The sequence below is a fragment of the Syngnathus scovelli genome, chromosome 3 (assembly GCF_024217435.2).
Source record: "Syngnathus scovelli strain Florida chromosome 3, RoL_Ssco_1.2, whole genome shotgun sequence".
Classification (NCBI taxonomy): Eukaryota; Metazoa; Chordata; class Actinopteri; order Syngnathiformes; family Syngnathidae; genus Syngnathus; species Syngnathus scovelli.
Window position 1 is genome coordinate 22,795,006 of NC_090849.1, and position 13,474 is coordinate 22,808,479.

The 13,474-nt window shown below is 41.6% G+C and overlaps 1 protein-coding gene across 4 annotated transcripts in view; it reads right to left on the bottom strand.

Annotated features, from left to right (window-relative positions):
* Positions 1–13,201, bottom strand: part of LOC125994410 (sperm-tail PG-rich repeat-containing protein 2) — a 50,120-nt gene extending 36,919 nt beyond the window's left edge. For 3 of the 4 annotated variants that reach the window (XM_068650298.1, XM_049763750.2, XM_049763748.2), the window contains exons 1-11: positions 12,941–13,201; positions 11,623–11,739; positions 11,451–11,554; positions 11,181–11,330; positions 10,542–10,715; positions 9,001–9,110; positions 8,799–8,910; positions 6,407–6,505; positions 2,761–2,920; positions 984–1,147; positions 511–603 (exon numbers count right to left, since the gene is read on the bottom strand). In XM_068650298.1, coding sequence (XP_068506399.1) covers positions 511–603; positions 984–1,147; positions 2,761–2,920; positions 6,407–6,505; positions 8,799–8,910; positions 9,001–9,110; positions 10,542–10,715; positions 11,181–11,330; positions 11,451–11,554; positions 11,623–11,739; positions 12,941–13,001 — 1,344 coding nt within the window. In that variant the 5' untranslated portion in view covers positions 13,002–13,201. The remainder of the gene's footprint in view (positions 1–510; positions 604–983; positions 1,148–2,760; positions 2,921–6,406; positions 6,506–8,798; positions 8,911–9,000; positions 9,111–10,541; positions 10,716–11,180; positions 11,331–11,450; positions 11,555–11,622; positions 11,740–12,940) is intronic. The other variant, XM_049763751.1, reaches the window with a different exon arrangement.
* Positions 13,202–13,474: the final 273 nt, after the last annotated feature.

A 13,474-nucleotide genomic window follows, 5' to 3' on the forward strand; every position in this document is an offset into this window, starting at 1 on the left:
TGTACGAGATACTTTTATACATTTAGTCACATGGGGTAAAAAAAAAAAAAAAAGGATCGGGAGACATGGCCCGACAGGACGACTTTCTGTGAGATATTGTGCTGTGTTTTTCTGAAATACATGAGAAAATCTTAAATGTAAGCAAGGATGGCCAACACTGGGTTACCTACCAATTTTGCCTTTCTTGACGATGTTAAAAAAAAAAAAAAAAAAAGAGAGAATGGATCAGACAGTCAACTTCAAATGTATTTGAAGGAGAACAAAGGCAGGATGTTCTTGGAAGGAAACTAATAAGGGGTATAGAAAAAGCAGCAAAAGAACTAATTAAGTAAAAGACAGAAGATAAAAGTTGCGGGGAAAACAGGATCCTTGGCATCATTGTAGCAGCGGGTCAGATAATACTGCTGCTATGTCCCACTTATTAAAGTCTGAAAATTGGCGCTTCCTTTTTTTAAGGCCTTTTTCTTAAGTAAGGAGCTTTAAATGGAGCGTGACAAAAGAGAGACTTACTTTGGCCACAACTGAGGATGCCAGGCGCTGTGTGGCTGATCTGAATGCGGCCGTGTGCTGCTTTTTGTAAAGCTCCTCTGGACGCTTTTCCACCTGATACAACATAAACAGTATTTAGTGTCAATAATGTTTGTTTTTTGATCATTTGCTTTTCTTTTATGCTTAAAATATGAAACTTCTGATAAAGTGTTCAAGAAGTGAATTTCTATAGCTCCGGTTACAACGACACCACACCAATGCCATTCATTAGCCCCCCTGTGGTGTTCTCCGTTATGTGTTAGCATTAAGCTAGCGGTGAAGGTATGTGTTTGTTTGCAATAGCGTACACAATGTGTAATTCTCTCTGTTTTACTGTATGTCTAGTTTGACAGTAAAGTTCAACTGGGAAAGTGTCAGTAATCATCCTGAAACCTCATTTTTTAAAGAGTCGTATTTTGAGGCACCCCCTGAGTCACAAATCAGCACCACTGTACCTGGTCATCTCCTGGCCTGGGTCCTTGGACGGACTCCTTGTTGAGGAAAAAGCTGCTGCGTTTAGCAGTGGAGCCAAAGCCTCCTTTCTTGGCTCGCTCTGAAAGTGCCCGCTTCAAACTCTCCTGGGCCAAACCCAAGTCTAGGACATTGTGCGAGCCAGGACCTGGACACAATTGATCTGGAAATGTCACTTGTTTTGCCAACATATACAGGACACATGTAACACAGCAAAGACTGCTTAATATACTTTACAATCAAGTCCAACACAGTGAATAGATTCAATGTTGTTAGGGGAACACTCTCTTAAGTTGAAATTGTATGTGTGAAATACTTTTACCGTAATTTCCGGACTATAAGCCGCACCGGACTATAAGCCGCACCAGCTAAAATTCAGGGATATTTTAGTTTTTTTCGTACATAAGCCGCACCGGACTATAAGCCGCACGTGCACATGAGTTTTTTACAAAGAAAGACAGTACACAGAAAGCCGTAAAAATCCATAAATACGCCTCGCCGCCATTTAAGGCTCAGGGTTCAAAGTAACTTTCTGAATAAAATGCATTAAAAGTTCACATTCATTACAACTTGTTTTTGGTGAGCAAAATGTCAGAAGAATTGAATTTAAATGCTGATTGATTGGGTTTTAATACAATGCAGATGGTCCAAACAGCGCCACTGCTTTGTGTAATCTCTAAGAGAAAGGGTTTAGAGCCCTTTGACGCAGGTCACCTAGCGTGCATTCCTACTAAAGCTCATAATAGTCACATTCAACACAGCCAAAATAAGCAGCAGCCATAGTAGTGTTTCAAAATAGTATTTTTGTTGTTTTTTTCTTCAAGATACCGCACAACAGCCTTTTTATGAGTGTATAAAAGTGATCAAGTCATCACAAAAATCACAAAAAAAATCTTATATAAGCCGCACCTGACTATAAGCCGCAGGGTTCAAAATTTTGGAAAAAAGTTGCGGCTTATAGTCCGGAAATTACGGTATATGCAAATTGAAACAACCAAGTCAATCTGGAGTAATTGCATAAGTGTGTTTTTCAAGCAAGTTGGATTTTAAAAGTTCAAAATCAAGTTGCTTCTACATTGACCTAGAATACAAATGGCTTTCTTAAATAGTCCACGAACATTGATGGACCAGCCAGGTAGTGCTATCGTCGGACTTTCAGTGTTTGTGAGCTGCCCAATTTGTCTGTGCGGTTTCCATCACACTTTTCCAAAAATACTTTAGTTTAAATTCATAGCTTGAGATGCAGTTTTTCAGGGGACCTGTAAATCCACAAAAAAAAAAAAAAAAAAAAAACATCCAGGAGGTAACCCAAAGGGGGCTGTGAGCAAAAGATGCCAAACAGTCCTGTATTAATTTTGTTTGTGTTTTAGAGTTGGCTTTTAGATAGCACTCCGCCCACACACTCCAAAAGAACTTTTGTGGCTTCATCAACTTCTCCCCAAATGTGTTTGATTATTTATGCAAATACGGAGGCACAAAAACAATTTGGCAACACTAATGCATTTGCATACAACTAGCAAACACAATATTGCCAATGAACACAATTGAGCATGTATTTGTCACAAATAAAAATAAATAAAAGCTGTAACTGGGATGGAGACTTTAAATGAAACGCAATGCAAAAACAAAAATGGACCGTTTGTATTCAAACACACGCGTTTATAGATTGCCTGTCCACTCATCGAGTCGGAAATTAAACGGGCAAATCTGGTTAGCTGGGCTAGCACTTCTCATTTGACAACGCAATGGTGACGTACTAACCTGGTGTGGAACCTCCGTTGCGGTTAGGCGGGAAACGCTCGGCGGTGACACCAAACGGGCTTTTGCGCACGCCCGTCGCCCCGTAAGCCGTTTGGATGGCGCAGCGGGGGTCATTATAGGCACCCACAGGGGGCGACTCTTGTTTGGCAGGCTTGAACCTCTAATGTACAAAGAAGAGAGAGGCGTCAGGTCCCGACAGCACACACCAAGGTCCACTTTAATACTCGTTTATCGCGCTAACATTTCATGTCTAAAAACTCTTTACAATGACTCCCTCGCTACCCGAGATGCTAATGCGCTTTATCCGGGCACACATTTTGACAATAAATCACAATCCGAGACCTTGCTTCTTGTTACACGCAACACATAATGCCTGAACTCCACCGGGCCCCAAAATAAGCGCAGCTCTGGTGCCAGAGGAGGTTTTTTTTTTTTTTTTTTTTCCTTCTTAGGCAAAAGCTATTTTAGCACCGCTCAAGTTGGGCTTGTCAAGCTGGGCTCGATAGACCTTTCATCAGAGTTTCCCCGTGTCAGCCGCTGCGACGCTAAGTCAGCCTCTGCGGCACTTATAGCGCGCAGAGGCTCCAGGGTTCAGCACAAGCGTTGAAAAACATTGGGAAAATGCAGCTGGATTTTACATGAATCATTTTCATGCTGCGTAGTAGGGAATTCTTTACCTCCTAAGGGGCTCTATTATTGAAAATTGACTGTTTAATGTCTTGTATAAAAATAGTTGGGCCTGCCTGTCCACCCATCAAGCGTGAAATTAAACAACTATTTCTGAGCGAGCTCTTCTGGACTGACGCCACTCGAAGCTACGTAACAGCGAAGATGCTCCATAACCTGCGCTAACAAACAAACTTGGAGCCAAAACCGCATGCAGAGATTTTTCTTTCTATCTTTCTTCACTTTCTTCTACTTCAAAATCTTCATTTGTGAATCGACAAGACCACCTTCTTCACCTAGCGTAGCGTCGCCATTTCCGGACCGATTCAAACGCCAAAACAAAAGCAAGTCAGTTCATTGGGAACAGACGAGCTAATATTTGATATCTTCCAAGCGCACTGGAAGACAGAAAAGGAATTTTTGCCTCGAATAACCGTGTTGTCACATGACATGCTGTTTGAAGGCCGCTACATTCAACGCGCGTTCCGCATGCAAGGAGGCCCATCTGTCATGCTCACGCTGTGCCTTTGCTCTTTTTTCCAAGTTTTCCTCTCCCCAAAACTGACTCCCAACTGAGCTTTGTTAGCACTTTACTGAAGCTCATTTGAATTCCGTTGTCAAGCTTGTTCTCTTCCAATCTACACACACACACCACAAAATTTAGAGCATGCACCCCACATGTGGTTATTGTCCAAATGATATTGCGGCAAAATTGTCGAGAGTCTACAGTTGAGGCGACAACTGGGCAGTTTCCCGCTGTTCTTCTTATCCTCTCATCCCTCCCTCAATACCTCCTTATCTCATTTCCTCGCTATCCCTCCACAGGAGAACACGCAGAGAGTCACACCGAGATGAACATCTAAGAAAACTGTCGCCGTAGGTTCTGACCGAACACACACACACACACACACACACACTTGCACACAACATGTGGTCAGGGAAATTAGGTCGAAAACTCTGCCTTGCATTGAGCCACGTTTGTGCTTTTGCTTAGTGATGCAAAGAGTAAAATCTTGATGACTACCCCTTGCGGTATTTGATACATCAAAACAAAATCGGCCAGGACGTTGTGATAGATGGCCCCAAAAAATGAAAACAGGAAATTTCACGGTGGCGGAAATTGAGGTTATCACGTCAGAGATGGAAGCGAGGAGAAGAAGACTTTTTTTTTTTTTAAAGTGTTCTCATTGACGTGGCGTGGACAAATAAACAAGATTGTCTATCACATAAGGCTGTAAATGCACAGATCCGCAGTCGGAACTCAGCTCAGCTGAAAAAAAAAAGTGCTTCGATATCAAGACGGTTGCAAAGAAATAGACATCTGACCGGAGAAAAAAGAAAAACTGAGGGGGAGGACAAGGACTACCTTATCTCATTTCACAGGATGCGCAATGTGCTGCTTGCAACCAACAAGTGTAGACAAGTGTTTTATTTCGCTTACATGCTCATATTTTCTATCTTACATAGTGTTGAATTAGGCAACTAAAATGTTGGCGGGAGCCGCAATTTGTAACCAGTGCTACAAAGGATTATGCTGTTTTAACAAAATACGTGCTCTTAAATTATTTCTTTTTTGATCAAACATTTTCCGGTTTGAAGTGAAAAACAACAACGTAACCGCACGGCTCGTTTGCGTAAAAAATTGCCATTAAAAGACGACACAAAAATGCTGAACAAGAAACCAACATGAGTGCAAGAACACCAAAAAAAAAAAAAAAAAAGTTTTTACATTATTGAGGTACACATCAAAATCGTGTTACACTCCCCGCGCCACCATTTAAACCTGGTGTTAACCAGTCTAAAATCGAATCAAATTTTTCTCACATTCATCTCTCAGATTATATCCGGAAAATATTTTCCGTGTTGGCACTATGTGGAGTACCGTAATTTCCGGACTATAAGCCGCGACTTTTTTCCAAAATTTTGAACCCTGCGGCTTATAGTCAGGTGCGGCTTATATAAGATTTTTTTATACACTCGTAAAAAGGCTGTGAACCACTGTTGTGCGGTATCTTGAAGAAAAAAACAACAACAAAAATACTATTTTGAAACACTACTATTATGAGCTTTAGTAGGATTGCACGCTAGGTGACCTGCGTCAAAGGGCTCTAAACCTTTTCTCTTAAAGATTACACAAAGCAGTGGCGCTGTTTGGACCATCTGCATTGTATTAAAACCCAATCAATCAGCATTTAAATTCAATTCTTCTGACATTTTGCTCACCGAAAACAAGTTGTAATGAATGTGAACTTTTAATGCATTTTATTCAGAAGGTCACTTTGAACCCTGAGGCTTAAATGGCGGCGCGGCGTATTTATGGATTTTACGGCTTTCTGTGTACTGTCTTTCTTTGTAAAAAACTCATGTGCACGTGCGGATTATAGTCCGGTGCGGCTTATGTAAGAAAAAAACTAAAATATCCCTGAATTTTAGCTGGTGCGGCTTATAGTCCGGTGCGGCTTATAGTCCGGAAATTACGGTAATGTCCCTAAATGCATTTAAACGGTTTGTAATTTGCTTATCGGGGCAGGTGGAATCAATAGTTTGTTGTCATCCTACGGGCACAATGAAGCCTTAGTGTGTGTCATAGTACTGAAATTGTCTCCGTCAAATACAAACTGAAAAAGTGGAATGTATGGTGATACTTTCTGACTTTGCATCCCTCATTTATGTGTTTGACTTTCTTCTCCTGCTCCTCAATGGCTCTTCCTGCATCTTCCTTGATTATTGCAGATTTGTTTTTACCTTCCTGCGCTTGAGCTCAGTTTGACATTTAAGCATTTCTGTGGGTATTACTGACTTATCTTATAAGTTGTTCGCAGTTATGATTGAGCTCTATGAAATCTTGAGGAGCCACAAGTAAGCGCGAGACAAGGTGAGAATATGAGCTGTTATGTGAATTGGACATTGCTGCGTGGACTCAACGGTCAATATTGTAAAAGTAGCGACGTGGAAGCGGGGTGCGGTGTTTGCATCGTACCTCAGTCTGAGAGAGAAAGGAGGCGGTGGCCTGCTGCTTTTTGTCCGTGAGCCTCTCAAACTGTCCTCTGATGTCATAGTGGCCAGGACCAGGTATGCCCTGCGCAAAGACAAATTGACATTTTTTTTTATAGCCAATGATATTCCATTAGAAGGTGTAAGGAAAAAAAGATTGAAAATGTATCATTGCCCATGTGTCAAGGACATGTATTTTATATTTTTAAAATTTGATGGCACAGCACCAAAAAAACCCGAAATTATGACAATGTCATCTCATGTCTCTTTATCATGTGTTCTGTTTTAAGGTGTCCACACAATTTTGGCCAAATCGCTAAAACTGGTTTCACATGCAATTTTTTTTTTTTTTTTTTTTTTTTTTTAGCAGGGAGCGCTACTGAGCAACATTTGAAGGGGTCATGGTACATACATTTTCACCAGGATTTTTTTCATGCTTGCAAAAATTTGGTGTGTTTTTCAGCAGGTCATTCAACTCTAGTGTATCTCACAGAACCTTGCTTTTGTCATTAAAAAAAAAAAAAAAATGTTTTTATGACAAGCACTCCATTTTTGCACAAATCTTGGGCAAGATCAATTTTTTTTCAAGACTTGATTCTGCGTGTGCATGTTCGCCATGAACAAGTTTGTTATTGCCTGAATACAATACTTCCTGCGTCGATGAGGAAAAAGCCATTTGTAGCCCCACACTCACACAGGGCAGGAGACGTTTGTTTTGATAGCTTTTTGTGCAACACCTTTCGTTGCCCGCACTTTTACAACTGACAAAAATCCAGTGACTGCGTACGCACCCCGCGGCCTTAGGCAAGACGAGAAAATGGTTATTTAGGGAAGTGTGCGAAAACAACACGGTGTGTGGTAAAGTAGAAAATATATTCCCGGAAGCCAACTCAACTCGGAGGCTTATTTTTAACAGAGAGAGTGACAATGTGAAGTTGGCGAGTGAATTTAAAGACAATGTCTGCTGACAGCTGCATGAAGTCATGCACCTTGGCTTGTGTGTCATTAAGCGTGTTGAATTGAGGTGTGTATTTGCGCATGGAAAAGCAGAGTGGTGCATTGACGTACAAGTTTGATTTATTCTGTGACGACGCTCCTAATTCAAAACTTGCAAGTGTTGTACTCAGTGTCACCAATTCCTTTTTCATATATAACATTTAACACAATGACAACAAAAGCGGATGTCCGAGATATGATTTAATGAGCTACAGTGGGACAGCAAAGGTAAAAAGGTGTTTCGTCCTGCCCACCGTGACTAATGACCCATCTGCTTGACATGTGATGATGTAACACAATTGTGTGCGGTGACCTCCTAATGATGATGGATGGAAGCACAAGTGTCACGGTGGGGGAGGCCCAAATACAACATGGTACAAGGTAGCGTGCAACTCTGGGGCAAAGTCTGAAAGTCACAGATAATGCTACTAATGTTGAAACGTGCTTAATTATTTTCTTATGTTCTTAAAAGGAAAGTGTAAGCACAGAGGAAGAAGTGTATACGTAGTGTTTGACAGAATGAAGATGTTTCACTCCCTTGTGCGCACACACACGTCAAGTGAAATGCAGCATCCTTTCTTCATTGTCAGGAGTGAGCAGGGCGCCTCAGCCCACTGTGGTTCACACACAGGTGAGTAACTCTTCCACAACATCAACAGTGTGTTTTTAAAGTGGAGTTTAAATACGACACTGTACTGCCCCCTAAGGGCGCACAAGTGCGTTGACATCTGAGTGAGGAAAAAAAAAAAATCCAGTTTTATTCACTCGACTCAATACTCAAATTATGGGGAAATAGGCAAATGTAACCTGTGACCAACGAGCATATCTGCATATCCAGTAAGGATACATTGCTAACAATTATTTTGCCATAATAGCCATGGTGTGATGACTTTTGTTCCATGTAACTGGAGTACATATCATAATTGGAGAAAAAAAAAAAAAAATTACAAAGGTTAATTGTGGGCATTATTATTTTGTCATAGTGGCCTCACAAGAATTTGATCATTTATTACTTTAGTCGTTTTAATTCAATATGTGTAATCTTAAAATATAGCCATGTTTTTGTGCCAAAAACAAGACACCTTAAATTGTTGTTATTATAGTTATTATTATCAATTATTTTAGGAGGGTGACAATATTTCTGTTTGTCTGTTTGCTCGTTAACTAGCAGACCACTTGTTTACTTTTTGTGCTGTTTACTTGTATGTATATTGTGTACTATGTCTTGTCAACGTGGGATAGTGGGAAACGTAATTTCAATCTCTTTGTGTGTCTTGACATGTGAAGAAATTGACAATAAAGCAGACTTTGACTTTCAAGCAGATTGTAGCCGCTCCGAACAAATCATGTCATGTAACTGTCATCACAGATTAAATAATTACCTTCTTGTTCTCCTGCTGGGGCAGCAGTTGGTGGTATCGAGGAATGACGAGCTCCGCCTTGACCCTCTGCTCTTTTCTCATGTTCACGTTTTCATAGTGCGTTTCGGGAACACTGACGTGTATTTTGGAGAAAGAAGAATGCGCATACTTAAAGCCAAGTAAAGAAATATGTATTGAGTGTAGAGAGACAAGTAATGCTTACGTCTCAGGGTAGTAGTGGCCTGGCCCTGGCACTTTGTCCTTCGTCGCCTGGCTTCTCCTGGCTGTCATTTTGCCAAAGTGAATGCCTTTGTACTTATGGATCTTCTCAGCCTGGAGACCAAAAGACAAACAAATAAATGCATTGCAAGACTGTGGTGAGAGTAAAAGAATGACAGCAGGGGAAAACTATAACCACAAGGTGGATGGAAGAACCCAAAAAATAGAATGCATATTCTATATATTAATATTAATATATATAGTAATTAATATATATGAATATTTGTGTTATCTGCGTTGCCTTGTAAAGTTGAAGGTGAATGAGGAGTGAAGATGAGTAAAATGTCACGCAATAAGTCAGTCATCTTCCTCCCTTGGAGGTTATTTTATGGTCTCCACTCTTCTGCCTCAGCTTCACACTTAAAGATTTAAGACCCCCCCCCCCCCAAAAAAAGAAATTACTCAATCGTTGAGGGGTACATTCCCTCAAAATAATAATAATAATTCAGTGATGCTAATGCTAATTTGATTTCTGCTTGCTTCATACATTTGTAAATCTGACTCTAATCTGCGTCACTTCAACTGTGAAGCTCAAAGCACCTCCCTGTATGCGTGGTACTCCCTGCAATTGAGGAACCAAACATTGTCGGACATTAGTGTTGCAAATAGAATAACAGTGAAGTTGACTCGCTCAAGCATTCATCTATATCAACTTTGATTCATGATTCCAACTCAACTACTAGCTCAGTGGCCTAGTAGTAGAGTGTCCGCCCTGAGACTGGAAGGTTGTGGGTTCAAACCCCGGCCGGGTCATACCAAAGACTATAAAAATGGGACCCATTGCCTCCCTGCTTGGCACTCAGCATTAAGGGTTGGAATTGGGGGGTTAGATCACCAAATGATTCCCGAGCGCGGCACCGCTGCTGCTCACTGCTCCCCTCTCCCCCAGGGGATGGATTAAAATCACATGGGGATGGGTTAAATGCAGAGGACAAATTTCACCACACCCAGATGTGTGTGTGACGATGATCATTGGGACTTTAACTTGACTTTAAAAGCGAAAGCTCCGGCAACGCGTGGAAAGAAGAAATGCTAAGTCTTGCTCAAAGGGGAAAAACTCCATGGGGTGCCTGTCTCCTGCAGATGATGGGCCAGGCAAATAACTGGGACACGACGTCTGTTGGTGGAAACACATGACGGACTTGTAAAGCAATGCTGAGAAATCTTTGTCATAGCAGACGCCTGCAACGGCGAGCAGCCACAACTTGGACAAAGACTCAATGTCGCTGTGAGCTCGCACTGGTCATTAGCAGATGACTTCATTTTGTGTGCGTGCCTGAGTTGTTGACTATGGATATGTGACTGCAGGAATCACGATGAATTGCACCGCTTCTTTACTGCACACATGTAGAATGGATGAGCGTCGGGGCAGCGTGGCTTCTGAAGTAGAGCTGCGTTCATTCGTCAGGGAAATGGATTTGGAGATAATAGTGTGGGCTGTGGTGCATGCTGCAATTGACAATACAAAAGTATCGGGACACTTACAAGCAAAGGGTTGTAGTAGGCCGGGCCCAGGCTCGTGTCTCTGTCCGGAGGCTCTTGTTTACGGAGCAAGCCCAGGGCGTCCTCCTCGTAGCCACAGGACTCACCCCGGGAGGGAATGGATGGCACAACGTACTGGCTAGCGACCCAATGCTGCAAACTTTTAGCAGGATGCGCCTGCAAAGGCATATTAAGTTACCTTGTGTGTTTTTTGTTTTTTATGAATTTGAGAAAATGCATTTCAGACTTTACAAGTGTTTTTTTTTTGTTTCCCTCAATCAACTTTGGAACATACCTGTCACATATAGAAAGTGAGAATGAAATTTGGATGCTTTTTGATGGCAAGTGCTTTATCCCCATTGAAACAGGGGAACATTAAATCAATGATAAATGGTAAGTGGACTGCACTTATATAGTGCTTTATCTACTCTGTAAGCCACAAAGGTAAAATTGCACAATTAAATTGTGTTTTTTAACTGAATTTGACAAAATGAGGCATTATTTCTCAGAGGTTATTGAGTTGTCTTAAATTGATTTCAAAATCTGTATTTAAGTAAATATCCTTTCCAAAAAAAGAAAACTCCCTATTAAAAACCACTACATTTACAGCATAATTTCAAATGTTGCCATTTCTCAGCTTACCTGTCTTTTGCCATGGGTCCTCATCTGGTTGTGGCTGGTGGTAGCTGACGGCGCAAGAACATCATAGGCCCCGGGGCCCGGACCCTCACACGACGGTTCCTCAAAGCGCTTGGAGCGGCTCTGCAGACTGCAACCACCGTGGACATTTTGCTAAAAGCATAAAATAAAATTGTTCAATTAAAAACATCACAAAATCGCATCTGCAGATTAGTAAGAGAACATGCCGCACCTACTGTAGTAGCTACAAACTACACGAGAAGTTCAAATTACCTTTACAGGTGGAGTGTCATAGTGCCCGGGTCCTGGTACTATTAGACTGGAATCATTGATCAATGGTAGTCTGCTCGCCAAGGACAAAAACGGAGCATAGGCATCTATACAAAGAGTATTTCAAGAAGGTATTTAATAAGATTTAAAATTGTGTTTCGATGTTCAAACCTACCAGACACCGGGTCGTATCTTCTTGAATTGAAGTTGTCAGATCCAGGACCTACTGTGACCGAGGTCTCACTTTTTGGCAGGAAGGCAACTCTTGGAGCGCTCCCGTACATGTTTAAACCTTCACGACAAACACATGAATAAACTTCATTTGAGAACTTAATGCGGTCTGCCACCCTGCGTTCTGTCAACACCGGTCGTTTCTAAGATACACCCGTCAACCCTATTGTAATCCTTAAACGTTGTCGTACGGCCGGGTCACAATTGTCGTACAGTGCGTACGGTAGTTTTCCTTGCGAAAATAAGATGCCGACATGGCAGGACTCATTCAGCCACGTCTTTATTTTTCTCTCTCCCAACTCAACTCCCGTTTCCTCCGTTTTCCTTTTCTTTTTCCCGCCGGCCGGCCGTCACATCGAGGGTAGAGGAGCAATTCACAAAAATGAACGTAACTCAGAAAACGTAAATATACACATCAGTACAGCCTGTTAGAAAATAATGATCATGACAAATACATATATATCATCCCAAAATTAAATGTTACACTATCAAGCACTCTGGCCTAACTTCCGTCATTAGGACGCCAAGCCGTGCCATGTGTAATCACAGTCTAATATTTCAGGTTCATTTAAATTGCATTTCTTGTCCAATTCTACCATCTAGTGGTACGATAGTAAGAGGCCAGACAATGTGAGTTTCGATATGGGGACGCTTTGGGGCCGGGGGTGCACATTTATTCACAACGCCCCACCAGCTCACGCCGAAAAACACTCCTCGCTTGAGCCAGTGTTGAAGGATATGTCCATCCTGCCTTCATTTGTAAGCTCTCTGTGTCTTTATCATCATGTGCCTATAGTCTGCAGAATCAAAAGCTTTATTTTAAAAATTATGGAGGTACCACAGTGAGCATGAAAATAAAAGATGTATTTTATGTTGGGTAATAATAAACAAAATTTCAAAGTCGAGTTGCTCGTATGTTCGGACATAAGAGCAGGCCACATGAATGATGAAAATAATGATAAAGGCAAGCCTCGAGGTCCGGTCCGGGACAATTGACCACGCCACAAAGCAATCGTGCTCCTCTTAAACCAAGTTGTACACAGCAACTACATCAAAGTGGCCGAATAATGAGAATTCTTCAAAGTTCATCAAAGTTTTTGTCGTCCAAATGTGTGACATTGCAATCATTTTTTTTTATTCATTTTTTTATCTCAGGCACCGTCACGTTAGAAGATAAGCAGATGCAGTCATGCTAACTCACAGTACAGTACATTCCAGCTCTTGACTGTTGTTTCAATGGAGTAAAGATACAAATTGCTTACCTGAAGCACATGTCCAATATATGCCAATCACGAGAAGAACACGATTTGGTTCTTTCCACATGTTGGAGGAAAATCGCAACGATTGCAGTCGGGAGAAAAGAAATGATAAGTCGCCTCACTGCGAGTAGCTGGTGGAGTCTAGTCCAGAGTGAAACGGACGTTTGGTGCACCCTGCTTTGAGCCAGAGGCAGGCCGCGCCCACACACCGCGTACGTCAAACACGTCACGTTCGAAGGTAGTCATCTCAAAGCACTCGCAAGCGACGTGGGGTGTGGCGCGCGCGTGCGTGTGTGTATGACCAAAAAAAAAAAAAAAAAAAAAAAAAAAAAGAAAACAGCTCTATTCCCTTTGATTGTTTTCCTTTGAACTAAAGTCCCTTTAGAGTTTGTGACTTTGTAAATGTTCTGGACGTGAACAACAGCGAAAAGCAGCCAACTCGTTTCACAGTAAATACAAATACTTAAATCCGCGAACCCCAAATGGTACCGTTCGTTTGTGCTTTATTTGTGCTGCTGCGGTGTGGAGTGTCTTCCA